General features: G+C 55.0%; 9 protein-coding genes across 9 annotated transcripts; 7 read left to right on the top strand and 2 right to left on the bottom strand.

The window, feature by feature from the left end:
- Nucleotides 1–1,469: 1,469 nt before the first annotated feature.
- On the top strand, nucleotides 1,470–2,963 carry F5144DRAFT_472951 (uncharacterized protein; the record flags this gene model as incomplete). Its single annotated transcript, XM_066785018.1, has 2 exons — nucleotides 1,470–2,224; nucleotides 2,282–2,963. Coding segments are annotated over 2 exons (1,437 nt in total), but the record flags the coding sequence as incomplete, so codon positions are not given.
- A 2,116-nt stretch (nucleotides 2,964–5,079) lies between these two features.
- Nucleotides 5,080–7,154, top strand: F5144DRAFT_583271 (NMT1/THI5 like-domain-containing protein). Its single transcript, XM_066789550.1, has 4 exons — nucleotides 5,080–5,511; nucleotides 5,579–5,681; nucleotides 5,738–5,806; nucleotides 5,868–7,154. The coding sequence occupies exons 1-4, from the start codon at nucleotides 5,477–5,479 to the stop codon at nucleotides 6,687–6,689; spliced, it is 1,029 nt and encodes a 342-aa protein (XP_066640184.1). The 5' UTR covers nucleotides 5,080–5,476; the 3' UTR covers nucleotides 6,690–7,154.
- Nucleotides 7,155–7,797: 643 nt separating this feature from the next.
- On the top strand, nucleotides 7,798–9,120 carry F5144DRAFT_495751 (heterokaryon incompatibility protein-domain-containing protein; the record flags this gene model as incomplete). Its single annotated transcript, XM_066786118.1, has 2 exons — nucleotides 7,798–8,358; nucleotides 8,404–9,120. 2 exons carry the CDS (start codon nucleotides 7,798–7,800, stop codon nucleotides 9,118–9,120), a joined length of 1,278 nt encoding a protein of 425 aa, XP_066640183.1.
- Nucleotides 9,121–10,160: 1,040 nt separating this feature from the next.
- On the bottom strand, nucleotides 10,161–11,361 carry F5144DRAFT_623401 (uncharacterized protein). The gene is made up of 2 exons (XM_066792149.1): nucleotides 10,805–11,361; nucleotides 10,161–10,745 (listed from the first exon to the last, which is right to left on the bottom strand). The coding sequence occupies exons 1-2, from the start codon at nucleotides 11,054–11,056 to the stop codon at nucleotides 10,377–10,379; spliced, it is 621 nt and encodes a 206-aa protein (XP_066640182.1). The 5' UTR covers nucleotides 11,057–11,361; the 3' UTR covers nucleotides 10,161–10,376.
- Nucleotides 11,362–11,697: 336 nt separating this feature from the next.
- F5144DRAFT_623400 (uncharacterized protein) lies at nucleotides 11,698–16,226 on the top strand (the record flags this gene model as incomplete). The annotated part of the gene is made up of 7 exons (XM_066792148.1): nucleotides 11,698–13,327; nucleotides 13,421–14,102; nucleotides 14,403–14,482; nucleotides 14,607–14,624; nucleotides 14,797–15,285; nucleotides 15,457–15,832; nucleotides 16,194–16,226. Exons 1-7 carry the CDS (start codon nucleotides 11,883–11,885, stop codon nucleotides 16,224–16,226), a joined length of 3,123 nt encoding a protein of 1,040 aa, XP_066640181.1. The 5' UTR covers nucleotides 11,698–11,882.
- Nucleotides 16,227–18,455: 2,229 nt separating this feature from the next.
- Nucleotides 18,456–19,792, top strand: F5144DRAFT_539613 (uncharacterized protein). The gene has a single exon (XM_066787126.1). The coding sequence runs from the start codon at nucleotides 18,602–18,604 to the stop codon at nucleotides 19,616–19,618; it is 1,017 nt and encodes a 338-aa protein (XP_066640180.1). The 5' UTR covers nucleotides 18,456–18,601; the 3' UTR covers nucleotides 19,619–19,792.
- Nucleotides 19,793–21,164: 1,372 nt separating this feature from the next.
- Nucleotides 21,165–22,195, top strand: F5144DRAFT_550987 (uncharacterized protein; the record flags this gene model as incomplete). The annotated part of the gene is made up of 3 exons (XM_066787671.1): nucleotides 21,165–21,302; nucleotides 21,376–22,067; nucleotides 22,108–22,195. 3 exons carry the CDS (start codon nucleotides 21,165–21,167, stop codon nucleotides 22,193–22,195), a joined length of 918 nt encoding a protein of 305 aa, XP_066640179.1.
- A 532-nt stretch (nucleotides 22,196–22,727) lies between these two features.
- On the top strand, nucleotides 22,728–22,952 carry F5144DRAFT_583260 (uncharacterized protein; the record flags this gene model as incomplete). The annotated part of the gene is made up of 1 exon (XM_066789549.1): nucleotides 22,728–22,952. A coding segment is annotated over exon 1 (175 nt), but the record flags the coding sequence as incomplete, so codon positions are not given.
- Nucleotides 22,953–23,419: 467 nt separating this feature from the next.
- Nucleotides 23,420–25,361, bottom strand: F5144DRAFT_583257 (uncharacterized protein). Its single transcript, XM_066789548.1, has 4 exons — nucleotides 25,153–25,361; nucleotides 24,847–25,064; nucleotides 24,366–24,791; nucleotides 23,420–24,308 (listed from the first exon to the last, which is right to left on the bottom strand). The coding sequence occupies exons 1-4, from the start codon at nucleotides 25,262–25,264 to the stop codon at nucleotides 23,532–23,534; spliced, it is 1,533 nt and encodes a 510-aa protein (XP_066640177.1). The 5' UTR covers nucleotides 25,265–25,361; the 3' UTR covers nucleotides 23,420–23,531.
- Between the last annotated feature and the right edge of the window lie 18 nt (nucleotides 25,362–25,379).

The following is a 25,379-nucleotide window of genomic DNA, read 5'->3' as shown; positions in this document are numbered from 1 at the left end:
ATTCTCGAGTCCCCATGCTCAAGTTCCAAACCCCTACCCATCCTTAGTGAAAATGCCGTCTTGCAGTCTCAATGTAACGGTCCAAAGCGACCACATCAAGGCTACCCAGGACTCGAGACCTGATCGGGTTTCACAAATAAAAGGTTTATATCCACATAACTTGTGTACCTGATATGATGACCAAAGAGCTAGTTATTGAAGGACTTCAGCGGTACTCTATGTAAGCCAACTACTCATCTTGTTTACTAACACCGACTGCATCGGGCCATACCGCATCTACAACCCTTGTGGAACGTTGGTTTAACCATGGTCTGTGGAACTGACTTAGATTTTAGCAACATATTGGGTGACTGTGAGCTCAAGTCTTGCGAGTCAGTAATCGCAGCCGTGCAATAGGGGAGGTTTTTGCGTATGAAAGTTCGGCGTCTGCTCAAAAGGGACCAGAAGTGGTAGTTATGGAGGGCTTCTTGTGTGATTGTGGCTGAGCCGGAAAATCCCCGCACCCAGGAACACTCGCCTTTCCGGGTTCTCTTAAGCAGCCCAATTTCCGCCCAAGGCAGCCTAGCTTTCAGGACGAAGGCACACTTTCTGCCTGTTTCATTCCTCTTGCAGGCCATGCCAAAATGCCATCGTACAGTCTGAGATGACTGGTTGAGTTTTGGAGCTTGATCAAATGCACTAGCGCTCGTGCAAGCCATCCGAGAGCGGGGATTCACAGCACCAGGCTTCGCCCAGCACCAGGTCTGTACCCATCACTAGCACAAACACATGGTTTCCGACTCTCATGCTTCTGTCCTCTCCAGAAACCAAATCTGGGAATCTGACGCAGACTGCCACAGTGCTACTGGGACATGGACCCTCTTAGCACGGCTGCAAGCGTCATCGCCGTCATCCAGCTGTGCTCCAAGGTCGTCCAATACACCAACTCGGCCGCGGGCGCAAGAAAAGAAAGACAGCATCTCCGTCATGAGCTACGGGCATGCGAAAACATTCTGCAAGAGCTCAGGGACGAAGCAGACGACTCAGAGGAGGGTAAGGCGTGGACTGCCACCATCAAGGCCCTCGAAGCTCCCGGAGCTCCGCTAGGTCGTTTATGGATTGCCCTGCAAGAGGTCGAGGGCAAGCTGCGGCCAAAGGATGGTTCGAGGAAGGTCCTGGCAAGTCTAGAATGGCCATTCAACGAGAGAGAAATAAAGGGGATCTTTGCGACCATCGAGCGTGAAAAGTCGCTGCTGGAGCTGGCTTTGGCCAACAACTCCCGGAAGCTCATTCAGGAAATCAAGAGGACTGCAGCCCTCAATACGAGTCAGCTTGCGGAACTGATTCAAACAATCAAGACAAGATCGGATGAGAGCGAGGGCCGTTTATCGAAGCTGAAGGAAGAGGTAGCAGCCCTCCAACATTCTCAAGTCGGCTTGCTCGATGGCCTGGACAGACTTCATCTCCGCCAGGATAGCCAAGCTCTACTAGAGGAGCGGTCAGCCATCCTCAACTGGCTAGCGCCGGTCGATTACAGCTCTCAACAACGCGACTTCATCCGCCGGCGGCAAGAAGGAACCGGCAAGTGGCTTCTCAAGTCTGAGGAATACCAGACGTGGTTGGGTACACAAGGGAAGACACTCTTCTGCCCAGGCATCCCCGGAGCTGGAAAGACCAGCCTCGCATCGATCGTCATTGACGATCTGAGTTCGCAGTTCGCGAAGGATCCAACCACCAACCTTGCATATATCTACTGCACCTTTCAACGCCAAAATGAGCAGAGTGCCGAGGGCTTTCTCACAAATCTTCTGAAACAGCTCGTTGAGTGCCAATCTTCCTTGCCGGAGAGCGTGAAGGATCTTTATAAGCAACACAGAACAAAACGACCCTCGCTTAACGAAATCTCGACAATCTTCCACACAATCATTTCAATACCTGCCCGGGTCTTCGTCGTGGTTGACGCCATGGATGAGTGCCAAGAGTCCGATGGCTGCCGGAACAAGTTCCTCTCTGAGCTTTTTGATGCCCAAACCAAGTATAGGATCAACCTTCTGGTCACGTCGCGGTTCATTCCAGATATCGTGGATCGATTTCGATATGCCGCTACCTTGGAGATCCGTGCCAGCAGCAAAGATGTAGAACGATATGTTGAGGGCCACTTGGATCGGCTTCGGCCTTTCGTTCAGAAAAGCCGCACGTTACAGCAAGAGATCATAACCGGCATTTCCAATGCCGTTGATGGAATGTGAGTTGGCTAGCGTAGTTGCTGAGGCATCCTAAAATCGCTAATCCCCTTCTCAAGGTTTCTCTTAGCACAGCTGTATCTTCATTCACTCGACGACAAGACTACGCCAAAGCAGATGAGGAAAGCAATAACAAGTTTTGGAAGTTCCGCATCAGGTGAGGACGCAAAGATGCAGGCTCTATCTCACGCTTACGAACAGGCTATGGAGAGAATCAATGGGCAAAAGCCAGGGCTGACGAGGCTCGCCATGGACGTACTCGCTTGGGTTACGTGCGCACGACGACCACTCACGGTCGTAGAGCTCCAGCACGCGCTGGCACTGGAAGCAGGCGAGCCCGACCTCGACGAGGACAACCTCCCGCAAACCGAGGACATGGCCGCGGTGTGTGCCGGGTTGGTGGTGGTGGACGAAGAAAGCGGCATCATCCGGCTGGTCCATTACACCGCACAAGAGTACTTTGAGTGGGCACAGACACAGGGCAAGTGGTTCCCAGACCCGGGGCGGGACATCGCGGTGGCTTGCGTCACGTATCTCTCATTTGACGTCTTCTCGAGCGGCTGTTGTCACAGCGACCAGGAGCTTGAGGAACGCCTACGATCGAATCCCCTGTACAACTACGCTTCGTGCCACTGGGGATACCATGCTTGCAAATATCCAGCAGAGTCTGTGGGCGTCATCGAGTTTCTGGAAGACGAGAAAAAAGTGGAAGCGGCGAGTCAAGTATGTATGGTAGACAATGGCTGGTCGCTGCCGCGCAGTTATCACACAGATGCTCCAGAAACCACGACGGCGCTTCACCTGGCCTCGTACTTTGGAATTCATGACGCTGTAGCCAGCCTTCTTCCAAGCTGGCAGGATGTGGACTCAGCGGACATCGGGGGCTGGACGCCTCTGTCGTATGCCGCCGTGGGCGGGCATGCGGCTGTGATTCGACTGTTGCTGAACAAGGGTGCAGACACCGAGAAGGCCGTTCGCTCCTCGACGCCGCTGTGTTGGGCTGCGGCGAACGGGCATATGGCGGCGATGCGAATATTGCTCGAGAATGGGGCTGAGGTCGACGCCATATCCGATCTGGGACGGACATGCCTATCGTTTGCCGCGGAGGCGGGATACGCAGATGCGGTACGGCTATTACTCGACAGCGATGCCGCGGTTGATCAAGAGAGTGGGGAGGGGCGGACCCCCCTATCATATGCCGCTGGGGGTGGGCATGAGGGCGTCGTGCGGCTGCTGATCGAGAACAGCGCTGTAGTCGATATGACGGACAACGACGGCTTGACACCTCTAGGGTATGCCGCCATATTCGGGCATGAGGAGGTCGTCCGACTGCTGATCGAGAACAATGCTACGGTCGATATGGCGGACGAAGATGGCTTGACACCTTTAGGGCATGCCGCCGCATTCGGGAAAGAGGCGGTCGTCCGGCTGCTGATTGATAACAATGCTGCAGTCGATATGGCGGACGAAGATGGCTTGACACCTCTAGGGCATGCCGCCGCATCCGGGAAAGAGGCGGTCGTTCGGTTGTTGGTTGACAAGGGAGCTACAATAAACACCGAGGGAATTGAAGCGATGGCGCCATTGTTGGTCGCCGCTTATAAAGGCCACGAGGGCATCATACGGCTGTTGCTCGACAAGGGCGCTGAAGTCGTGGCAGATCCAAGCGACAAGACACCTCTGTTGCTGGCCTCTGAATATGGGCACGGGGCTGCCGTCCAGTGGCTTCTCGAGAAAGGGACTCTAGTCGAAGCAAGGGATACGGATGGCCGGACGCTGTTGTCACAAGCTGCGGAATGTGGTCACGATATTGCCGCATCGCTGTTTATCAGCAATAGCGCCATGGTCGAAGCGAGGAATAGAAGCAATACAACGGCCCTCGGATATGCTATAAAGGTTCGATACCAGGCGCTTTCACGGGCGTTGGTCGATATGGGCGCCAGCGTGAATGCAAAGAGTCGCTATGACAAGACGCCGTTGGTGCAGGCCGCTGTCAGGGGGGACGAGGCGCTCATGCAATTCCTACTCGACAAAGGCGCCAACATCGAGACTGAAGGTTACGGTAGTCGGACACCATTGTTCTATGCTGTTGTCAAGGGACACCAGGCCGCCGTGCAGTTGCTGCTTGGCAATGGTGCAGCCATCGAGACGAGAGATCACTGGGGCGCGACGCCGCTGGCATTGGCCGCGAGGTGCGGACGTGAGGCGATGGTACACTTGCTGCTCGACAAGGGCGCTTGTATCGATGCCAAAGATGATCGTGACCGGACGCCGCTAATTTGGGCCGCCTTCTCCGGGTACGAGGCGGTCGTTCAACTCCTGATAGACCGGGGTGCCGCGGTTGACCACAAAGATTGGATTGGGCGTACAGCGCTGCAGTACGCCGTTCATCAAGGCCACAAGGCTGCTGCAGATGTGTTGAAACAAATGTGTCGTTGAGCTTTCTTTGAGAAATGTCCGGAAAATGCTCGAGTTTTGTTACGGAGACTGTAAAGCACGTAGCATAAATCCAGCCCTTCCATCCTCGATCTACGATTCCCGAAGTTAGAAGTCAATTACAAACAACCTACCTTAGTCGCTACATCATCCCCCATCATTTCGGCGGGGTCTATATCATGTCATACCACCCTTCGGGACCCGTTGCGTGGAGCATAACCGACTCCCGATAGGCTGTGCCATGAGCATATTACCTCATGCATGGCTGCATCAAAAGGTGGAGTAAACATTGGCAGATACTGCCGGCCTCGGACACTGTTGCGGATGCGTGGGGGCGGGGTGCGGGTGCACGAAGCGGAGTAAGCATAAATCGAACGATATATTAACCCCTATTCCCGCCGTCTTCTCCTTTCCCTCTCCTCGGCTCCTCGCTTCACCTTTTACACTCCACCATCAAACAAGCTCTACATCAACACCAACAACCGCCCCAAGCATTGTACGATGCCCAGGCAGAAGCAATGGCGCCTGTCGCAGGAAAGATATCTACAAGATCAAGGTAACTTCAGTTAATGAAGCAGCCGGGTGTTCGGCAGCATGCTGTGGTCTCCCCTCTGTTGACGTCTCCCTGTTTAAAATCAGGGAGAGGTCAGTCGGGGGCGCCGCAGCATGTTGTCGTTCTGAGAAATACCGGTCGAACTTGATCTGGATAATACCAGCGAAAGGACATGCTTCTTAGCCTCCCCATCCCCCCAAGTGCCAGGCTAGGCACACGTGAGTTGGCTGCTGACTCGATGTAGCGCACGCTTTGATCTGTCAAGATGTCGACTGACAAGATCACCTTCTTGACGAACTGGTACGCATTAGGATTGATTGACGATAGGCAGTCTCCCGCATCGTGTCCACCATTAACACAGACCCAGGCACGCTACGCCGTACCACGCCCCGCTGTACCTGGCCCAGGCCAAGGGCTACTTCAAGGATGAAGGCATCAAGGTTGCCCTTCTTGAGCCCAACGACCCCAGCGTGAGCATAAGACAACACACAGTCGATACCGTACCCAAACTGACTTTGTACCTTAGGATGTGACCGAGATCATTGGCACCGGAAAGGTTGACCTTGGCTTCAAGGCCATGATTCACACCCTTGCGGTACGTTACAACATATTGTTTTTTAGGCCGTGCAGAGCAAGCCTACTGACCCCTGAGGCAGGCCAAGGCCCGTGACTTCCCGGTCCTCTCTATCGGCAGTCTCCTGGACGAACCCTTCACCGGCGTGGTGTACCTCAAGTCGTCGGGCATCACGACCGACTTCCGCACGCTCAAGGGCAAGCGCATCGGCTACGTGGGCGAGTTCGGCAAGATCCAGATCGACGAGCTGACGTCGCACTACGGCATGTCGCCGTCCGACTACACGGCCATCCGCTGCGGCATGAACGTGTCCAAGGCCATCATCGAGGGCAGCATCGACGCCGGCATCGGCCTTGAGAACGTGCAGATGGTCGAGCTCGAGGAGTGGCTGGCCGCCCAGGGCCGCCCCAAGACCGACGTGCAGATGCTGCGCATCGACGAGCTGGCCGAGCTCGGCTGCTGCTGCTTCTGCTCCATCCTGTACATCGGCAACGAGAAGTTCATCGCCGAGAACCCGGACAAGGTGCGCACCTTCCTGCGCGCCGTCAAGCGCGCCACCGACTATGTCCTCGCCCAGCCCGAGCAGGCCTGGGCCGAGTACGTCGACTTCAAGCCCGTCATGGGCTCGGCGCTGAACCGCAAGATCTTCGAGCGCAGCTTTGCATACTTCTCGCGCGACCTGAAGAACGTCAAGCGCGACTGGGAGAAGGTCACCAAGTATGGAAAGCGTCTTGGAGTGCTGGATGCGGCCTTCGAGCCGAACTACACCAACGAGTTCCTCGAGTGGACGCTGGAGGCTGACTCCAAGGATCCCACTGGTGACCAGAAGCGGATGGCTGCCCTGCAGAAGGATATCGCTCAGGTTGGCGGCTTCCAGCGCCTCGAGAGCAAGGTTGCGGCTTAACGAGGAAGTTTTAAGCACACGGCTCGGCGGTTCAAGAGGACGTCCTTCATGTCCAACTATTGTCGTTCATTAGGAGTAGGAATGTCTTACGATATGGAACACTCGCCCATCCCTTTTGAGTCTCCCATCAGCAGTGTTTGCTTGAGGTGGCTGCATTAGTATACTTAAGGCAGCCAAATACACGCCGGTTCGCTGTTCAAGAATCTATGGGTCTCGTAGGTAGCTTCAGCCGTGAGAATAGGTGCTATGTCCGTCTATCTCGAATTGGGTACGAGAGTTCTCGCTTTTGGTGTTTCTGAGAGGCGTTGAACTATTTAAATGGCATGCCGTTACGTGATGTGTTGGCCAACTTAACGTATATGTAGCCGACACAAAAACACATCTTGGAGGTCTGGTAGAATATAAAGTTTGGTCCACAGATAGCTACCTAACGTTCATTCGAAAACAACGGTAGTAAAACGCTCCACGCCAACGTTCACCCATCAGCTTAAAACAGCGGACGTTATCAACAGTCCCGTGCACCCATACAACCCCAATATCCCACCAAGATACAATCCGTCCACCGTCGCAGCGCGAGCGCCAGATCTGCTAAGATGGTTGACTTTGCCAGGTATATTGAGCCTTGGTTCTGACGAGACCAGTGCTGTTGATACGGCCCGGAAACTCCTGCCCGATGCCTGCATCAACCATACCAACTTCGCCCCCATCGACGCCCTGCCATTCGAGTCCATCGTGGTGAGACTTGTGTAGGATCTCGTTTTCTGCGAACCCTTTCGCTTCATCGAACTAGTATCACCTGCCTAGTAGCTCTTGGGAATGGTCTTGAGAACTGGGGACTGCAAGTCCATACACCACGCCAAAGCCGCGCAGCCATTCAGCCACGGGCCACGGTGCTGAGCCACTAAAGTCCCAGCGTTGGATTAGAAGTCAGCCCTGCATGTCGGCAAATTATACATCCGTACAGCTGCATTGCTTACCCGCTGCGTGACGACTTCACTCCTCGCAAGCACCACGGTCAAGTCCGTTAACATCACCTTTACCCCGCGGGGCTCTGGAACGCGAGGCTAGGTTGTCATCACCAAAATACAAGTATATGCCCCGCCTCGCAATGCGTCTCCTGAACACGTCAACATTGCGGCTCGAGTCATTCTTCGACCCCTATGTGCCCCGGTACGCCATTCTCTCTCACACATGGGAAGACGAAGAAGTTCTGTTTGAAGACATCCGCGACGCGCGCGAACCGCTGCCCGTGCACAAGAAAGGGTTCACGAAGGTCCAGGGCAGTTGCCGCCAAGCGCGCCAGGATGGTTTCGGCTACATCTGGATCGACAGTTGCTGCATCGACAAGAGCAGCAGCGCCGAACTCTCCGAGGCCATCAACTCCATGTTTCAGTGGTACCACAAGTCACGCCGCCGCTACGCCTACCTGGTCGATATCAACGCTCCAGCAGGCGAACGTAGCGTTAGCTTTCGGCAGAGCCGCTGGTTCACCCGAGGCTGGACTTTGCAGGAGCTTATCGCCCCCAGAGATGTCCGCTTCTACGACCATAACTGGAGCTTCCTCGGCATCAGGCAGACCAGTGGTGACAATCCCGGCACCTTGGAAGATATGGCCGACGAAATCAGCAACGCGACCACCATACCCGTCAATCTTCTGCGTTGGTATCGTGTTTCAGAAAGCTTCAGGCGGAAAAAGAAAAAGCAAACGTCTGAGAGCTCTCCTTGGCATTCCGACTCGGATTCGGACGACAGTGCGGTGCTGGATGCGTCCCACCCCCCAGCACCGCCTACCGAGGAAGAGGTAACCTCTCAGCTGACAAAGGCCCTGCGGGTTTTCAGCGTTGCGCAAAAGATGTCATGGGCAGCTAAACGCCGCACAACGCGACTCGAGGATGAGGCCTACTGTCTGCTTGGGCTTTTCGATGTGAACATGCCCATGCTGTACGGAGAAGGGGACCGGGCCTTCTTCCGTCTGCAACAAGAGATTCTCAAAGTCTCTGACGATCAGTCCATATTGGCATTTGACCATCGGTCTGGATACGGAGGCCGCGGTTTTCCTGAAGAAGGGATTACGCTGCTCGCAGACTCCCCTAAATACTTCGTGGATTCACAGTTCGAACGGCCCCCGCTATATCCCCCTTCTTGGCCCGGTGAGCCGTCAATAGAAACCGAGCTTTTGCTCTCGTCAAGGTTTCTCGAAATCGGACTATGCCTCTGCCCGCTGATGTCCGACGACGGCTTAGATGCTGAGTATCTCGGCATTCTGCGTTGCGTGTACCGCGACGACTTCATGAGTCACCCAGCAATTCCCCTTCAAGCTGTTGACCGAAATAAGATGATATTTCAACGAATAAGGGGCCGTGACCTTCGGAAGATTAGCCCCTTGGATCTGGACTCACAGCATGAAATTAACGGTAAGCCAATCCGTTAGCTATAGTGCCTAGTCTGGACTGCCGTGGGCCTTAACTTCTTAAGCTAACTTGAAGCGTGATCTTGGAGAATCTGTACTGGGTCTTGGAAAATCTGTACTAGATCTTTCGCAGGCATCCTTTCAGGTTATACGCATATACCTCGAACCCCTTGAGCCGGAATGGACATGGCCCCAGTTTCCCCCGAGTCCCCGAGGTGGCCCAGGCGGAATCAGAATCCGGCTGCCCTGGCAGGATTCCTGCGCTTTATACGGGTTAGGATTCTATCCCGACGACTTACAATTTAACCGCCGCGGCTTGCAGGTATATGTATGCAATATGCCCATTCGAACACGACTGGAGCGGCCGGCACGACATCTTGTGCTCGGAAGGCCTCAACAGTTGGAGCAGCCATCCCCGATAGGTGTCATCATTCTCGGGTTTCCGCAGATTGGCGATCTGGTTATTGCATGGGGCCATGTGCAATGGTTTGCAATTCTCCGCCTGAAGACGATTGCTGAAATGTCTGGACTGGGCTTGCCCGCGGCCCTGGGTCCAGACCTTAGTCCTCACTACCCATCCAGTGGTGGAGGGTTTGGCCGCGTTGCGAAAAACGTCTTCGCAAAGAAGGATCGCTGGATGCCATTGGTGAATCCGACTCTAAGCTCCAGAGTTGAGCTCGATTTCCCCTCCTGTTTGCTCCGCTGTAAAGTGGATGTGAAGGATTTCTTTGGGAGGAGACTACTAGACGTTGACATGGACATCATCGCGAAAGGAGAGGAGGGAGGGGTGCCAGCAGAACATAATATAGAGTAGGTAGTGTAAGTAGTATTACCGACACACACGAGGAGGATTTCGGTATCTCAGGTTCTCAGCTATAGCTTTAGCACTTAGCATTGTGTGTTATACTACAGGCGAATATGTATTTACATATAGAGTGGGAAGTGAGTGCCCGGTATATTGCGGAGCTTGTAACAAAGGAAGAAAAGAGGGTTGTCAATCTCAGTTTGGGCACGGGAACTGATACAAAAACAAATGTCTTGGAGGTCTCTATGACCGCCCTGGTAAAAGTATTGTCCACAGATCACATTGAAATATTGCTTGCCGCCTAATCTTCTATATATGATAGCTACCTAATGTGCATTTGAAAACATCGGGAGCAAAACGCTTCCCGTCAACGTTCACCCATCGGCTTGAGACAGTGGGCGTTATTAACAGCGCCAAGAAATCCGCCTGATTACCTTTAAAGAGTTTAAACATTAAGTGTCTCTCATCATTATTATAAAACAAGAACCCCCAGAAGGCCCACGGCAAGAGCGGCAGCCGTAACCCGGACCGAATTGGCGCTGAGTCCGGCCGCGGCGTTGCCGCATACATCGGTAGCGCTCGCGAGTCGCGTCTTTTCCGCGCCGCCGGTGATGGCTACCTGGAAATGATGTACATCGGTTCCACTGAGAACGGTCGCAAGCGTGGCAGCAGTCGAAGTACCGTCCATGGACAGGCCGATCGTATAGTCGCACCTGGCCCTAGTGGTACCGGTGAGGTCGCAGGACTCGGCGTAGCTCGCTTGCGCATCGTGGCCAGCGGTCCTTGTTGCCGTAACGTATGTAAGCTTGTATACCGAAGGAGCTTGCGTGACGGTCAAAATCTACGTAGATATCTGGTTAGCTTGATGCCGTTGGGCCGCACGACATCGAGGCTACAGACCGGAGCATTCGGGCCACACGTTTCAATTCCAATCGAGTCATCGCTGGCGCTGGTACATTGGATGGCGTAGACGGTTTGGTCCTTGCAGACGCTTGCAATTGAAGCAGCGTAGATGCCCTGGCCATTAAGGGAGTCGTCATGGAATAGTTCGACGCTGCTGCCAGAAGTTGTGCTGTTGTCTCTGATAGCCAAACTGTCGGCGAAGCTTGCCAGAGTGGTGGCAGCGGCAGCCGCGATGGTGAAAGCACGCATGATTTCGAAGATTTCGAACGATGGAAGAAACACTGAGGAAACAAAAATGACGTTTTCGTGCCGAGCGAGGGAAAATTGGGACTTCCCTCGAGCGAATCCTAACAGAACTTTATATTCCCCATTTCCTTGTGATTATTTATTTTTATTTTCCTTTTTATGGATCCTCGTTACCACAATACGACATGAGCTCGGCTCACTGACTCTGCGGTTTGCCCGGTGTGAGTGCCTAACGTGGTATTCTTCTCCTCCTTGAGAGCGTGCCTGGCTCGAGCCTGGCTAGCTCGTTGCACAAGATCCTTGCAGCGATGGCGCCTGTCCTGCACGCTCTCATTGGTTGTCATCCGATCGAGACTCTGTGGTGTGGCTGCATGTGAGGTGACTCGAGGGCTGCCAAGCAAGCCAAGCCACAGCCAGGATCAAGAAAGGATCGAGAAAGGAAGCAGCGAGCACCCAAGCTCCCAAGGCAGACATGGAGAAGCACCTTGCATGAATTTCATTTTGTGGCTGTCAAATGTGCCAGGGCAGTGCCGCCGTTTTAGGTACCGATCTATTGAGGAGTGCGATGCGGTTGGGCCGGACCCAAAGCCCTGCAGACATGGAGGCACGTGAGCACGCGATCACGTGAGCAGCACGTGAGGATTGTTGCCTTGAAGTTGTCAGTGTGACTGTTTATTTGGGTCCATGCATTTTGTTTCCTTCCAAACGCGTCGAGGCAACTGAACCACACCGTCTTGCATCCATCCACCTTCCCTGAATCACAACATTTAACAAATAACTTATCCCTCACTTTGTCACTTCCTCACTTCTTCAAATCATTGAAGTCAACATGGCACCTACATCTGCATCGAAATCACCCCTCGATGATCTCGCGCCTTTGCTCGAGTCTCTCGTAATGAGCACCTCCAAGCCCTTGCCAGAGTACGGTCCGAAGCGCGTCACTGAATCAGAGGGCAGCTTGGAGCCCGTCATTGAATCCAACCCGTATCTAGGACTCGAGCCGGACTCGAAACAGGGCCATAGACCCGATCCGGACCAGCCCCGATGCGCTCGGTGCAAGTCACCTCAAGCCTTCGACCGGAAGCTACGTGAAGTCCCCTGCTGCGGGGCCAATATCTGCTGCCCGTGTGAGGATACAGGTTTGAATGAGAGATTGCAAAACGACATCTGGAAACATCATGATTCGCACCAATGGGTGGGATGTCTTGCCAACGCGTGTCAAATGCTCAGCGCACCACAGGATTTTGATACCCTCGGATCCCAACTGGATGTTCCCTCATGTCTTTCCCCTCAACAGATGCTCCGAAACGCAGAACGGGCTCGTGAAGTCCTCAAGAGCGTTTCCCCCCGACCTTCCCGTCGCGAATGGAGGCTCGCCCAGCGTTTACACAAGGCCCTGGTCGAACACAAACTCATCCCGGACTGGTCAAAAGCACACTTTGCCGTTCAATCGGCACCATTATTCCCCGTCAGGTCTGGTTTCCTTACGCAGCACGTGCCTATCATCACGTGCATGCTGAAGACCGAGCCCAAAACCTGTGCTAGCTGTTCCACCGCCTTTCGGACGGTGGACACCAGCAATGAAGCTGCATGGGGGTATATGGCCACCACATTTCCTGGGGATTGGACTTGGATGGTGCTGGGCCGCCCGTCGGCAGAAGTTTTGCCTGGATGTGTGGGAAAGCACTCCCTCGACATCTGCCCTGTTTGCCTTCCCAAGTGGATGGTTTCGGGGCTAGGGTTTGTCGATGGCATGTCTGGAAGCGGCAATTACCGCTTCGCTTGCCCCATGTGCAAGCACATCTTGCCCCCGGTCCAAGTGGACAAGATTGCCCGGCTCATTGACCCCAGCCGGGCCCCAACGCCGGCACCTTCGTTGGGTCCCCCAGGCAAGCCGAAGGGTTTGTTTGCGGGGGGTCTTGCTGGCAGCGGCGGGGGCGAGTGGTCGTCCAAGGCGGCGGCGGATCCCGAAGCTGCCGCCCGCAAGGAGTCGCTGACGGGCGCCATCGTCGCCAAAAAGCCGAATGTGCGGTGGGGCGATGTCGCTGGACTAACATCAGCGAAGCACGAGCTCCAGCGGGCCGTCATCTTCCCAGCGCGCTTCCCGAACCTCTACGACGACAAGCGCAAGCCCCCCAGCGCCATCCTCCTCTACGGACCCCCCGGCACGGGCAAGAGCTACCTCGCCAAAGCCGTAGCCACTGAAGCAGACCACACCTTCTTCAGCATCAGCCCGGGGGACGTAGTCTCGAAATGGGTCGGCGAGAGCGAGAAGTAAGTTAACCCTCCCCTTCCTATCCCCTTCCCTCCCCAAAACCAGACCCCACCCACCAACCGACCTTCCGATTCTAACCCCCATCACCACAGACTAATCCGCGACCTCTTCACCCTCGCCCGCGAAAACAAGCCCTCCCTGATCTTCATCGACGAGATCGACTCCCTCTGCGCCAGCCGCGACGACTCCAGCAGCGGCAGCTCCAACTCCAGCAGCGGACGCGAGCACTCCGCCCGCATGAAGACCGAACTGCTGGTCCAGCTCGACGGCCTGCCCAACGGCGGCGGCGACAACTCGGGCGTCGTCGTCCTCGCCGCCACCAACCTGCCCTGGGCGCTCGACCCGGCCTTTCGGCGGCGCTTTGCTCCGCGCGTGCACATCCCGCTGCCGGAGCGTGCGGCGAGACGGCGGCTGTTTGAGGTACATGCCGGTGGGGGGAGGTGGGAGGGGGTGTTGGCTGGAAAAGAGGAGGTGGTAGATCGGCTGGCGGGGATGACGGAGGGGTTTTCGGGGAGTGATGTCGCGCAGGCGGTGGGGAGGGCGTTGGCCGCGCCGTTGGAGCGGGTACAGCGGGCGGAATGGTTTCGCGTGGTGGAGGGGGGGGAGGATGGGCAGGATGGGGAGGGTATGTATACGCCGTGTGGGGAGGGGGAGGAGGGGGCCGTGGCGATGACGTGGGAGGGCGTGCCGATGAATCGGTTGCGGGAGCCGGCGGTGATGGAGGAGGATTTTGTGAACGTGTTGAGGGAGCGGAAGGTGAAGGCTTCGGTTGGGGTGGGTGAGTTAAAGAGGTATGAGGACTGGACGGAGCAGTTTGGTGTTGAGGGGAGTGACTGATTATGGGTTGCATGTTGGGCCGGTCTTGAGCGTGCGGTGTTGATTAGCGGAGCGGGGAGATAATGCAGCATGAAGGGGTGGTTCGGCATGCACCCCGCCTCCGCCACATTTGATTGCAGTTATGGCAAGGCTGAGTTGTGAGGCATATAGACACCGATTAAATAGCACCATTTTCCAACCGTTCCAGCTGTTCAATTGCGCTCTTTTGCTTTCATCTACTAAACACTACTGTGAGAGGCCGCAAGCTTTTTCGTCATGCGTCTTCTACGTACCGATAAGCTCGAGGTGATCGAGTTTCAGGGGCAAGACATCCCGCCGTATGCAATTTTATCCCACACTTGGGCTAAAGAGGAGGTCTCGCTACAAGATGTCCAACAGGGATTGGCGAAGTCGCGTCTTGGGTATGATAAAATTGCCGGCGCGTGTGCCGTAGCAATTAAGGATGGATTCGAATACATTGTAAGTACTCCATTGTTCCGAGTCTCGAACCCAAATACTTGCAGACTCTAACAACCCCCAAGTGGATCGATACCTGTTGCATCGACAAGTCGAGCTCGGCTGAGCTCTCCGAAGCCATCAATTCCATGTTCAAATGGTACGGTGGCGCTGAAGTTTGCTACGCATTCCTTAGCGACGTGTCGGCGACCGAGGATCCCCACAAACCGAGGAGTGGCTTCAGAATGTCCCGCTGGTTTACACGCGGTTGGACGCTACAGGAACTCATCGCTCCTGGGGTCGTTCACTTTTACGACACAGACTGGGAGTTCATTGGGTGCAGGGAAAAGCTGCTTAATGTCATCGTCGAGGTTACCAAAATCAGCCCGACCTACTTTGCGACCGGTGACGTTTCGCAATTCTCGGCCGCACAAAAGATGTCCTGGGCCGCCTATCGCGAGACCACCCGACCCGAAGATATCGCATATTGCCTGCTCGGGCTGTTCGACATCAACATGCCACTGCTGTACGGCGAGGGTGAACGAGCACTCCAACGGCTGCAAGAGGAGATCTTACGGCAGTCCGAGGACGACTCCCTTTTTTGTCACGACGGCACCGAGATGTTGGCTATTTCGCCACTATACTTTCGCGACGCTAGCAAGGTGTTGAAGGGGGAAACCTGGCCGTACAAGAACAACCCGGGACTCGTGCTCAACAGGAACCTGTCCCTTAATCGAAACCGGATCACTATGTCATTTCCGGTCGCCCAAGTCTCACCACATGAGTTTTTCAAATTCTGCGCCCTCAGTCCGACCCTCCCACCGAAGATGTTCCCAGAATTGCAGCCGCAAAAAAGCATTCACCTCGCCCTCCTCAACTGCGGTATGTCGGAATCGGCTTCCGTCTTGATCTTGCGCGAAGACTCCCCCGGCGTGTTTATCAAACAGGGAGTTCCCTGCAGCCCCATCGCGCAGGCAGCGTTGGACCCGAAGTTAGCTGAACGATTGACCAACACTACCCTGTTCATATCCCTGGCGGTCACCAATCCGTCTACAAGGGCTTGGGATTGGAAGGCTAGAAATGACCCGCTCCTGCCGGAAGGGATGCTCCAGGGCCAACTGCAAGTGCACTTCCAAACCCGCTACGGCTGGGAGCCCACTATGACGCCCATTATCAGGCCCGCCATCTCGTACAACCGGTCAGATGATGCGCTGAACAAACTTTGCGACAAGGTCGTCGTCAAGGGGCCCTGTCGGGATACGTCCGGTTTCCGATTCCAGTTCATCCATGCAGCTTATGCCTGGCTCGCCTGGGTGGAGCACGGGGACGAAATCCACTTGCTGCCGCACGGAGGGGGAGCTGAGGGGCAGTTATGGCTCATCTTTTCCAGTTCGACAGATGAGTCGTTTATGGTCACCCTCAAACCGACCAGGGCGTCGGCCAATGCGCAGCTGTATACGAATATCCCTGCGTGGAAGGGGAAGCCAACTATTGAGTATGTTCAGGGGTTTGGAAAGCAAAGCGAGGCCGGCAACAACAAACTCTCTCGCTACACAGAACCACAGCGTCTCAGCAGCGAGGACGATGCCCGAGTCCAAGTCCAACTCGACAGCCGAAGACAGATGAATGGTTGGTGGGTTCATATCACGGTTACCCCGATCCCCGGAGGCAATGAAGGCAGCACCTAGGCGTTGGAATCGAATTGTTCCTCCAACCCGTTGTTTGATTTACCATGGGCTTTCGACAGCTACTTGGTTTCTTGCTATCTGACTACCTACCGGTATATATGAAACCCAATATACCTATTATATAGCTTGATAAAGACAACACACAATCTGCAAATAGCTTAATTTGAAGTGCATCTCCCGAGTCCGTATAGGCTTACAACAATGTTAAATCGGGCTGGAAATAGACCCAAACAGAACCACGTGCGTAGGCGTTCCGAGCGCCCCCCTAGTCCCCCCCCCCCCCCCCCAGTTACATCCCCACGCTCGAACCCGCACCCTGCCTCCTCTACCCCTCCAGGCAACAACCACAGCTCACCAACTTCAACTCCGCAACTCCCTCACCCAAAAAGCCACCCCCACCCCCACCCCCATCCCCACCATTATACACCTCCACAACATACCCCCAAATAAACCCCTCCCCCAACTCCGCAGGGCAATCCAACGCGGGCCCCGCAGAAACAACACCCATCGCAGGCAGACCCGGCCTCGCGCCTCTCCAGCCGCAGTACGAGCCACCCATCCACGGGAAGCAGACACACGCCGGCAGCGAGAAGGGCCTGCTTTCACGGCCACCCTCAACCCCGGGCACGTCACGGCGGTTGGCGAGGAGGGGTCGCCAGGACGGCACATCTTCCGCCAGGAGGGCGGGGACGGGTTACGGGGGGCGTCGCGTTGCACTCAGCTACGTTCCTGGCAGCGTTGTTGCGATCCCCGGAGTAGGTTTCTCGCCTAGGATCCTGGTGCTGAAGTGTGCTGTGGGTGGTTGGTTGGTAACCTGTACTGCCCGGGCGTGGGTTGCCCCCCTTATACATGGGGGCTCGTTCCGTCGTCGCCAATCAACAAAGCACCAGCCCGCCGCGGCTCTCCACACCGGCGGACGGAATCTATTACGTCGGTTACTAGTACAGCGAGCATCGTGGATATCAACATTGAGGAAACCAAGACTGGGATAGGAGTGAGTATCGACGATATCGTAGCGTTTATCTAAGGACCGGACCCATCGGACGGCAAGTGGCGGTGTCTCTACGAGGGATGTAACAAGCCGTTTAGCCTTGAGGAGAATACCAAGAGCCACGTCCAGATATACTTGAACGACAGGCAGTATCAGTACCCAACCTGCAAGAAGTGCTTTGTCCGGTAGTACGACCTTGAACGCCTGACCAGTGTAAAAAGGGCCCTCTAGACGAGGAATGGAAGGGCGTTAGGGTGTGGGCTATTTGATTTAGGATAGTGGGATGTTGGATGTTGGGTGATGACGTATGTTGGGTCTCAGGGGTGTGGTGGCTTGTGTCTGACTGAGGATTGCTGGCTGGTGGTATTGCGCTATGCTGGGGTGCTGTAGAGCGTGGTATTTCTGTGTAGCTATAGAGCCTCTCGTATTAGGTGATGAGTGATAAGCCTAGGTAATTACCTAGGTATTCGACCCTACCTACCTACCCAAATCTAGGTGTGATTTTGGGGTTGTGACTCTGCTTCGTGACCCTTGGCCGCGCATTTTGCCCAAAAGCCTTTTGTACAGAGGTAAGACAGTCCACCAAGTCGAAGGCTTTTGTTTACGAATTCCGTGTAGAAGGGGTCGAGATGTGAGATTTGGTTTGCTTCACTGTATTGGTTGGATGCTTCAGAAGAAGATCCTCGACTGTCGTGGCCGTTGCCATTCTGTCTAGGAACTTGAAGGCACCGGGGGGGGGGGGGGGGGGGGGGTTGAGGGTGCAAGATAAAGTCTGGTAAGTTGGGTAGGTAATGGTGAGTTTGGTGAAGTGGCCGCTGTGTTTGCGCTGCCTGAGGTACGGGACTGTACAGCGGCTCGCTTACCCACATCACATGGACGAAAAGTTGGGCCTCAAGCGTAAACGCTCCATTTCTAAGAATGGAAACGAAAGTTATCAAAGTATACCTAGACATACTATTTAATTATTTTTACCTGATTTACTTCTCCTTTACTTGTTTCTATTATTTGGACCCTTTTTCTCGATCCCCTTTCATTAGTGCTTTTCTAATTCCTTGCACATGACCTTGTTTTCCTTTGGAGTCCGGCCCCCTTTTTTTTGCCCAAAAGGTGCCTAGGGTGTGTGTGCAACAGCGGGCTTGGGCGGCGTTGGGTTTTGTGGGGTCGGTATCGTCAGATCAAAGTTAAAATTATCCGATTGGCCAAGCGGGCGTCCAGTCATAATGGGTCATTAAATCAGGTTCCAGAACGAGCCGGAGATCCACCTCTATTTTGACTTCAAGTCGCGCTCTGCGCCATCTCAGCAGAGCTTCTCGTCCTCAACGATGGCGACGGGACCGACTGACACCCCAGTTATCCCGCCCTCAGGCCGCGGGCATACTTCGGCCTTCCAACCCCCAGCCCTCGACTCGCGCTCGAATTTCCGGGCAATTCCGCCGTATCCTCCACCCGACGACGACGAAGGCGTGTCTCGTCCGCCTCCACCCGGCGCCATTTTCGAGTACGATCCATTCACGACTGCGGATTATTCTTCCAACTCCGACTCTGACTTGGCCTCGGAGGTTGGGCATATTGATGGAACCCAGCCTTCTAATGTAAGGTTCCGGCTTGGAACGCGATGGCTCCGGGCAACCAGCTCCCTCGTCAGTGGTATCCATCCCCACGTGGTCCGGCTGCAACTCAAACCCACCTTGACGGCTGCCCTCATCGGAACATATGTCGGCCTCCTTCCGCGGAAGGCCCAGGATTGGGTTAAGATGCGGTGGCCGGAATGGTTCCTTCCTCACACCGTCATCCTCAAGAAGCGAAAGCCGGATTGGGATGAAGAGTTTGCGAATGAGGTGCGCATATATGCGAAGTTGCGGCCGCTGCAGGGGTCCATCATTCCCATATGTTACGGTCAAGCCTCCTGCGATGGAGGGTCGGTGCCGGCCCTAGTTCTTTCGGACACTGGTGGCTTCGACCTCTGCAACCCCAAAGCAGGCGGCCTACCCATAGACCGGATGTTCAATCTGCTGAAAGACACGTTTAAGGCCCTTGCGGCTTACGGAGTCTACCACGGCGACACGAAGCTGGAGAACTTTCACCTCGTTGGGGGCCCAGCCGGCAGAGTGATGGCGATCGACTTGGAGAACGCCGAGGAAGTTGAGAATGAGCAGCTCAAGTGGGAATCCTGGATTGAGTCCGACGCACGATTTTTACTCGGCATCTATCGCAGACATCAGCAAACCCTCGTCGAAGATGGCTTGGTACCCAGGGAAGCGTATCCCAATCTTGACGAGTTGGGTGCGCCTGACTTTTCATGTTTCCACAAGGCAAAAGAGCGAAAACTCTCTGATTAAGATTTCAACCTTATTTTTTCTCGCGATAATGATAATCAACTTGCGGTTTCGAGCAGTCCGATCATATCCAAAGGACGCAGGCGTAGCATTGCTACGATCAGAGCACGGCGAAAGGGTCCATATTCCATATCTAGGTAGCAGTTAATATCAAACAATACACATTCCACCCTGCCAGCGGCCCTCACCAGGCGAACAATACTCCAGAATTAATTTCCCCATCGAGAATCACGCAACTAGGATGACCCTGGGACGCCCGCATTGTTGGAAAATACTAGATGCCTGCGACCAACTCAATGCATTGCAACTCGGCCAGTCGAGCCCGTATTTAGTAAACCAAAGTACAATACAATCTCCCATCACTCGTTTTGAGAATGCCATTTGTTTATCTTATTTAGTCCTTTGTGTCCGGTTTGTCGAGCTTTGGTACATGTGTAAACAAGACTCGCAAGCGGATCCACTGATTTCGAGCTGGTGCGCAGGTATCTATTTCTTTGGCCCGAGGGTGCCCCTAAAACATTCCCACAACAAATCCGCACCCCTCTCCCCAAAGCAGTAGCCCGCAGCACACAGCTCCCGCTCAGCACAGTGCGGAAGCACCGCTAAACTGCCTGGGCCGTGTTCACCACACGCCTCGACCCCCGGCAGTACGGCACCGCGCTCGATGAAGCAGCCGCTACCTAGGGCGTCTAGTCATCTGTTCTTGTATTGGCGGTGGGGCTTCAGGGACTAATGCCATAGTTGCAGCTTTCATCGGTGTCCGGGGTCAGTGATAGTGACGTGTGTCGTCTGGTTGTGTTGCTGGCCCGAAGGCAGACTCGTTATGGAGACAGAAAGGGAAACGATTTTCACAGTGGGTTGTTGGGACGAAGGCCTTTCCGTATGGATGATGGCGGGAGATGGACTGAAGGCGAAGATGGGTGACAGATTGATGGGTGCAGTGTCTAGTTATGTTCCCTCGGGGTGTGCTTGGATGCCCGCTCAACCGGCAGCATTCAGAATCCTTTAACCCTGAATCACCGACAAAAACCGATTGGGCAAGAATAAGCAGGGCGTGTTACCAGCCTACTGCCCGCCCTCTGTGCCTAATGGGTCATATACAGGTCTAATCCCTGACGAACGAGCTATGTCACCAGTCCACCGACCACCCTCCCTGTCCCTAATGGGCCATTATTCGGTTCCTAGACCCATAAAACAAAGCTTTACATATTCACATCGTAGACTCTTACTATTGATGATATGCTCATTGTGGTTTGTCCAGACCGAACAATGAATAGAAAGAAACCTCAGGGGGTGGGAAGCCAGAGTGTGTGTTGTAATCGTGAACCCAACCGACCCTTTGACTTGGACATACCTTCTGGCCGAGCACTCCAACTCACTTTGGCCAAATACGAAATAACGTTAATGTGTTTGTTACCACCATCGCGGCAAACTTTTCCCAACTTTGCTTGCTCCCACATTTCAAATCTCTCCCACCTCGCAGCTCAATCTCTTTAACCTCAATCTCTCCAACCTCGCAGCTCACATTTCCATCAATCACCCCTTCACAATGTTCTACTGCCAGGATTGCACCCAGTCGTTCCCCAGCCAAAACGACCTCGACGATCACATGGCCCAGGCTCACTTGTGCTGCAACGAGGGTGATCAGAGTCATCAGACGTTCGCAGACAACAAGAATAACCAGCAAGTAAGACCCCCAAGACATCCCTCGCACCCCGCCGCCCTCCCCAGTCGCAGAACACTAACCCTCTTCGCTCCAGCCCCTCAACGCCCCCACCCACCAAGAGAACCCCCCCAGCGGCGACAACCACAACGGTGGCCACGACAGCGGGACTCCCGCACCCGGCCCAACACCCCACCCCTCCGGCCTGCCGCAGCCACCCCCCACCAAGAGCTGCCTCAAGCCACCCGGCCAGCAGCAGCCGCCGCCGACCGGGCACATAACACGCAGCCGTAGCCACACAAGCCGCCGCAGGGTGACCTTTGCGGCCACCGACCGCTGCCTGATCACCGGGGCGCCCGTCACACCGCACCGCCGGGACCGGGATGAGTGGCGGGTGGCGCGGCGGGAGCGGAGGGCAGCGAGGCGCGCGGAGGAGATGCGGCGGAATTGGGTGGTGGATGCGGAGGAGAATGCGGAGGAGCAGGAGGAGGGATCGTCTTCGTCTGGTTCGTCTTGGGGTGGAGAGGGAGGGGAGGAACCGGTTGAGCTGGGCAGTGCTGCGGAAGGAGAGGAGCAGGAGGCGTTCCTCGGTATGCCTGTTGCGCACGGGGTGATGGCGGGGGAGGAGGAGGGCCAGCCCGGCCTAGCGGCTACGGGAGAGGAGGACAGTGGTCTTGGGGCCGCAGAGCAAGCGGAGGAGGCCCGTCTGGCGGAGCGGCGGAGGCGGTTGCGGCGGGCGATTGCGAAGGGGAGGGAAAGGCAGCGCCAGCGGGATAAGGAGAGGCCGTCGTGAGTTACGTTGGGGCGGCCTTCGCTGCGGGTTCGATAGGAATTCGACGAGTATCTTCGCGACTGGAAGTTTGCGATTGCCTGCCGGCTTCGCCACGGTGAGGAATTACGACGGGTATCCCGCCTAGAATTTGGCGAAGGTTCACTACTAATGGTTTGTTTGCGCGGCATCACTTGGAGTTATAGGTGTCCTGGAATCCTCATGTTTGTATTGGAAACAGCGTGCTTGAATAGCTGATGTCGGGATGATCTTGTTTCTGATACTGCTCCTTATCCCCGACTTGTCCGTCCCTTCTCATGATGGATACAATCTGAAATTCCCTGTCATCGCACCCAAATGTAATACTGTTTCCATGATGAGGCCGGCCTTTGGACTGACTGGCTCTACATCGGTCGGATGATTGCTACTGCGTAGCCTCGCGAACACGTTGCGTGTCGGTGCCTCGGACAATGTCTGTATTTTTCAGCTGTTAGTAACGTTGGTGTCTTCCGCTGTTTATCAATCGATGCCTTGCCATTGTGGGTGGATAACTTTAATGCGTGCAGCTCTGGTTGTCAGATAGTGGGTGCTCTTATTGTCGGATGGGGAGTGTTGATGGGTAACACTGTTGGAAATTTTCATTGAAGGTACAATGGTAAAAGGGACAACAAAAAGGTATTGGAGAAAGATGACGGCAAGGAGAAAAGGTGACAGCCAAAAAGCTCGCCGTCAAGCCCCATTTGCCGGTCAAATGGAGGTTGACGGTTACAAAAACCCGAGGGTTTTGCGCCGCGAGGTGGAATCGAACCGGTCCTCTTTCGATTGGTGTCCAACCAGTCCTCCTCACAATGCCGCTGAGCTAAACCGTTGTTTAGTTTCAATTGTGAGGAGGCGGTGACAGTGTGCGTGCGGGAAGTTGTATATATAGCACTGGCGGGAGGTGGTAGGAAGGAATGGACGGAAGGCACGCCCCACTGCCGCGGCCTCATGGCCCAAAGGTTGGCATCCCCTCTCGACCCGCCGATTATTTCCCTAGGATTTGGAAGGGTTGCCTTTGCATCCTCTATCCCAATTGAAGCCCTTTTGTGCTCCAGACTTAAGAAATGATAACTCAACCTTTGGCAACCCAGACTGGACAGGATTGGGCAAGTCACACGGTCAACCCCATGGTACCAGGGCAAGACTCCGTTAACAACGTACCGGAACCGGCTCGGCCATCGCGTCAGGCTACCCCTGGAACAAGTTCATGCCAAACGTTCTCCGTTCCTCGTCATGATCCATGTGCACGTTGCGTTTAACCAACCGCTCTTAACCGTCCAAAACGGCAGGAGAGGATACCAGTAGTAAGCTTACGAGGAGTAGAAGAAGTAGAGGGCAGCAATTGGTAACCCGAATATAATATTATGGTAGTACACCCCTCTCTAAACTAACGATACAGCATCCACACAGCAAAGCAATGTTTAAACACGACGACGACGATCTCGCTAATTCATCGTCATCAGCTCAACAATCGAGTCCACCGACCCAAACGCCGCCCTCAAGCCCACATTCACCGACCTCTTATACCGCAACAACAAGACCATCGCGCCCGCCAGAACCGGCAGCCCGACCAGCCCCACAAGGCCCCGCACCAGCATCTTACCCTGGTGCTCACTCTTGGCCACGACCTCCGAGTAGCGCTCATTCCCAAACGAGACGCGCGCGTACTTGGTCTGCCAGCCGAGGGACGGGACATACTTGGACAGGCCCTCCTCGAGGAACTTGCGCAGGCGGTAGACGGGCGACAGGACCGACGCGCGCATCTCGACGTAGTTCTGCAGGGCCAGGTCGTTGATGGCGTGGGCGTCGGGCACGCGCACCGCCGTGTACTCGGCGAGGGCGTGCTCGCGCGAGACGGCGGCCCGGTCCGCGCCCGCGGTGAGCTCGGCCATGCGCGCGTGCTTGTCGAGGATGTCGAACAGGATGCGCACGTCTTCCAGTCCGGCGTTCATCCCCTGCCCGTAGAAGGGCACCATGGCGTGCGCTGCGTCGCCGAGGATGACGACTGAGGAGCCGTAGTGGTGCGGCTTGCATTTGATGCTGATGAGCGGGAGGTGCGGGTTGCGGTGGAAGGAGTCGATCAGCTCGGTCGGGGGGATGAGAGTGGTCACGCCGGGGAAATACTTGTCGAAGAAGGGCGGGACGAGGGAGCCGGTGCGGTCGGATTCTAGATGTTCGTACAGCGTGGCCGGGGCAAAGAGCGTGCATGTGAAAGACCCATCCTGTGAACGTTAGCCTGGTATCCTCATGGCGGCGAGAAGGAGAACCTAGGAACATACATCGCTGGGGATGGCAATGAACATAAACTCCTTGCCGGGCCAGATGTGTAGGTGGTTGGGGGATATCGAAAACTTGGAATCCAGAGCGGCGTCGGGCGCGACCGTTTTGGGTTGGATCTGGAACTCGCACCACATGGTGTCGATGTAGACTTGCTCGTAATCCATACGGGTGTACTTCATCATATGATACCTGACAGCGGAATGGGCGCCATCGGCGCCGATCATGAGGTCGAAGTTAATCTCGATCTCCCGGCTTTGTTGCTCCTGAGTTGCGCCGGCCCTGTCCCTGACTTCGAACCAGGCCTTGTTTTTCCGAAAGTCTGCCCCCGTGAGTTTGTGATTGAAGAAAAAGGTCACGTTCGGCATCGCCTCCAAGATGTCAAGGAGCCGCTCGTTGAGACGGCCGCGGTCGACGGCGAGGATGGACTGAGACGTCAATCACCGCAATTGAAACCGTCGAAAGCTGCGAGAGTCTACTTACCCGCCCATATACATCGTAATTCTGGGATTCTTCAACGAGATCGCCGTTTGCGCGTTTCCCATGAATCATACGGCCGTGCATGGGGATGGTGGCTCCCATCACATGTTCGATGAGTTTTGGTTGGTTGGCATGGCGCATGGCATTGATGCCGCGCTCCGACAGGGCTAAGTTAATGGATTTGGTGAAATTCAGTGGTGTCGTCGTCGGATCCCGGAGATCTAGTCATGTTGTTAATAGATGATTTCCAACAAAAATGGGAGCCACCACCCGATGCAGCAAGGCTAATGGATTGGGAAAAAGACTCACCACTTCGAAGCTCGTAGATTTCAACGTCGTCACCTCGATTGGCAGCATACAATGCCGCAAGTGACCCAACCGGGCCAGCGCCGATCACCACGATTTTTTGCTTCTTTTCCATGGTAATTTAACTTGATGTTGAAAAGATGAAAATCAGTAAGTGTTTGAATTCCGGTTGGTTCCAGGCGTTTGAGACTCAAGGGTAGGTACTGAGGCACAGTCACGAGTGGGTCGTT

The sequence above is a fragment of the Chaetomium tenue genome (assembly GCF_020726465.1).
Source record: "Chaetomium tenue strain MPI-SDFR-AT-0079 chromosome Unknown F5144scaffold_6, whole genome shotgun sequence".
Taxonomy (NCBI): domain Eukaryota; kingdom Fungi; phylum Ascomycota; class Sordariomycetes; order Sordariales; family Chaetomiaceae; genus Chaetomium; species Chaetomium tenue.
This window is presented reverse-complemented; position numbering and strand designations above follow the sequence as displayed.

Coding starts and splice junctions, on each gene's coding strand:
- F5144DRAFT_583257 (XM_066789548.1), bottom strand. CDS start 25,264: ATGGAAAAGAAGCAAAAAATCGTGGTGATCGGCGCTGGCCCGGTTGGG. Junction 25,065..25,152: donor AATCTACGAGCTTCGAAGTG/GTGAGTCTTTTT, acceptor CAACATGACTAG/ATCTCCGGGATCCGACGACG. Junction 24,309..24,365: donor TCATTGCCATCCCCAGCGAT/GTATGTTCCTAG, acceptor TAACGTTCACAG/GATGGGTCTTTCACATGCAC.
- F5144DRAFT_539613 (XM_066787126.1), top strand. CDS start 18,602: ATGGCGACGGGACCGACTGACACCCCAGTTATCCCGCCCTCAGGCCGC.
- F5144DRAFT_623401 (XM_066792149.1), bottom strand. CDS start 11,056: ATGCGTGCTTTCACCATCGCGGCTGCCGCTGCCACCACTCTGGCAAGC. Junction 10,746..10,804: donor CGTGTGGCCCGAATGCTCCG/GTCTGTAGCCTC, acceptor ATATCTACGTAG/ATTTTGACCGTCACGCAAGC.
- F5144DRAFT_583271 (XM_066789550.1), top strand. CDS start 5,477: ATGTCGACTGACAAGATCACCTTCTTGACGAACTG. Junction 5,512..5,578: donor ATCACCTTCTTGACGAACTG/GTACGCATTAGG, acceptor ACACAGACCCAG/GCACGCTACGCCGTACCACG. Junction 5,682..5,737: donor TTGAGCCCAACGACCCCAGC/GTGAGCATAAGA, acceptor TTTGTACCTTAG/GATGTGACCGAGATCATTGG.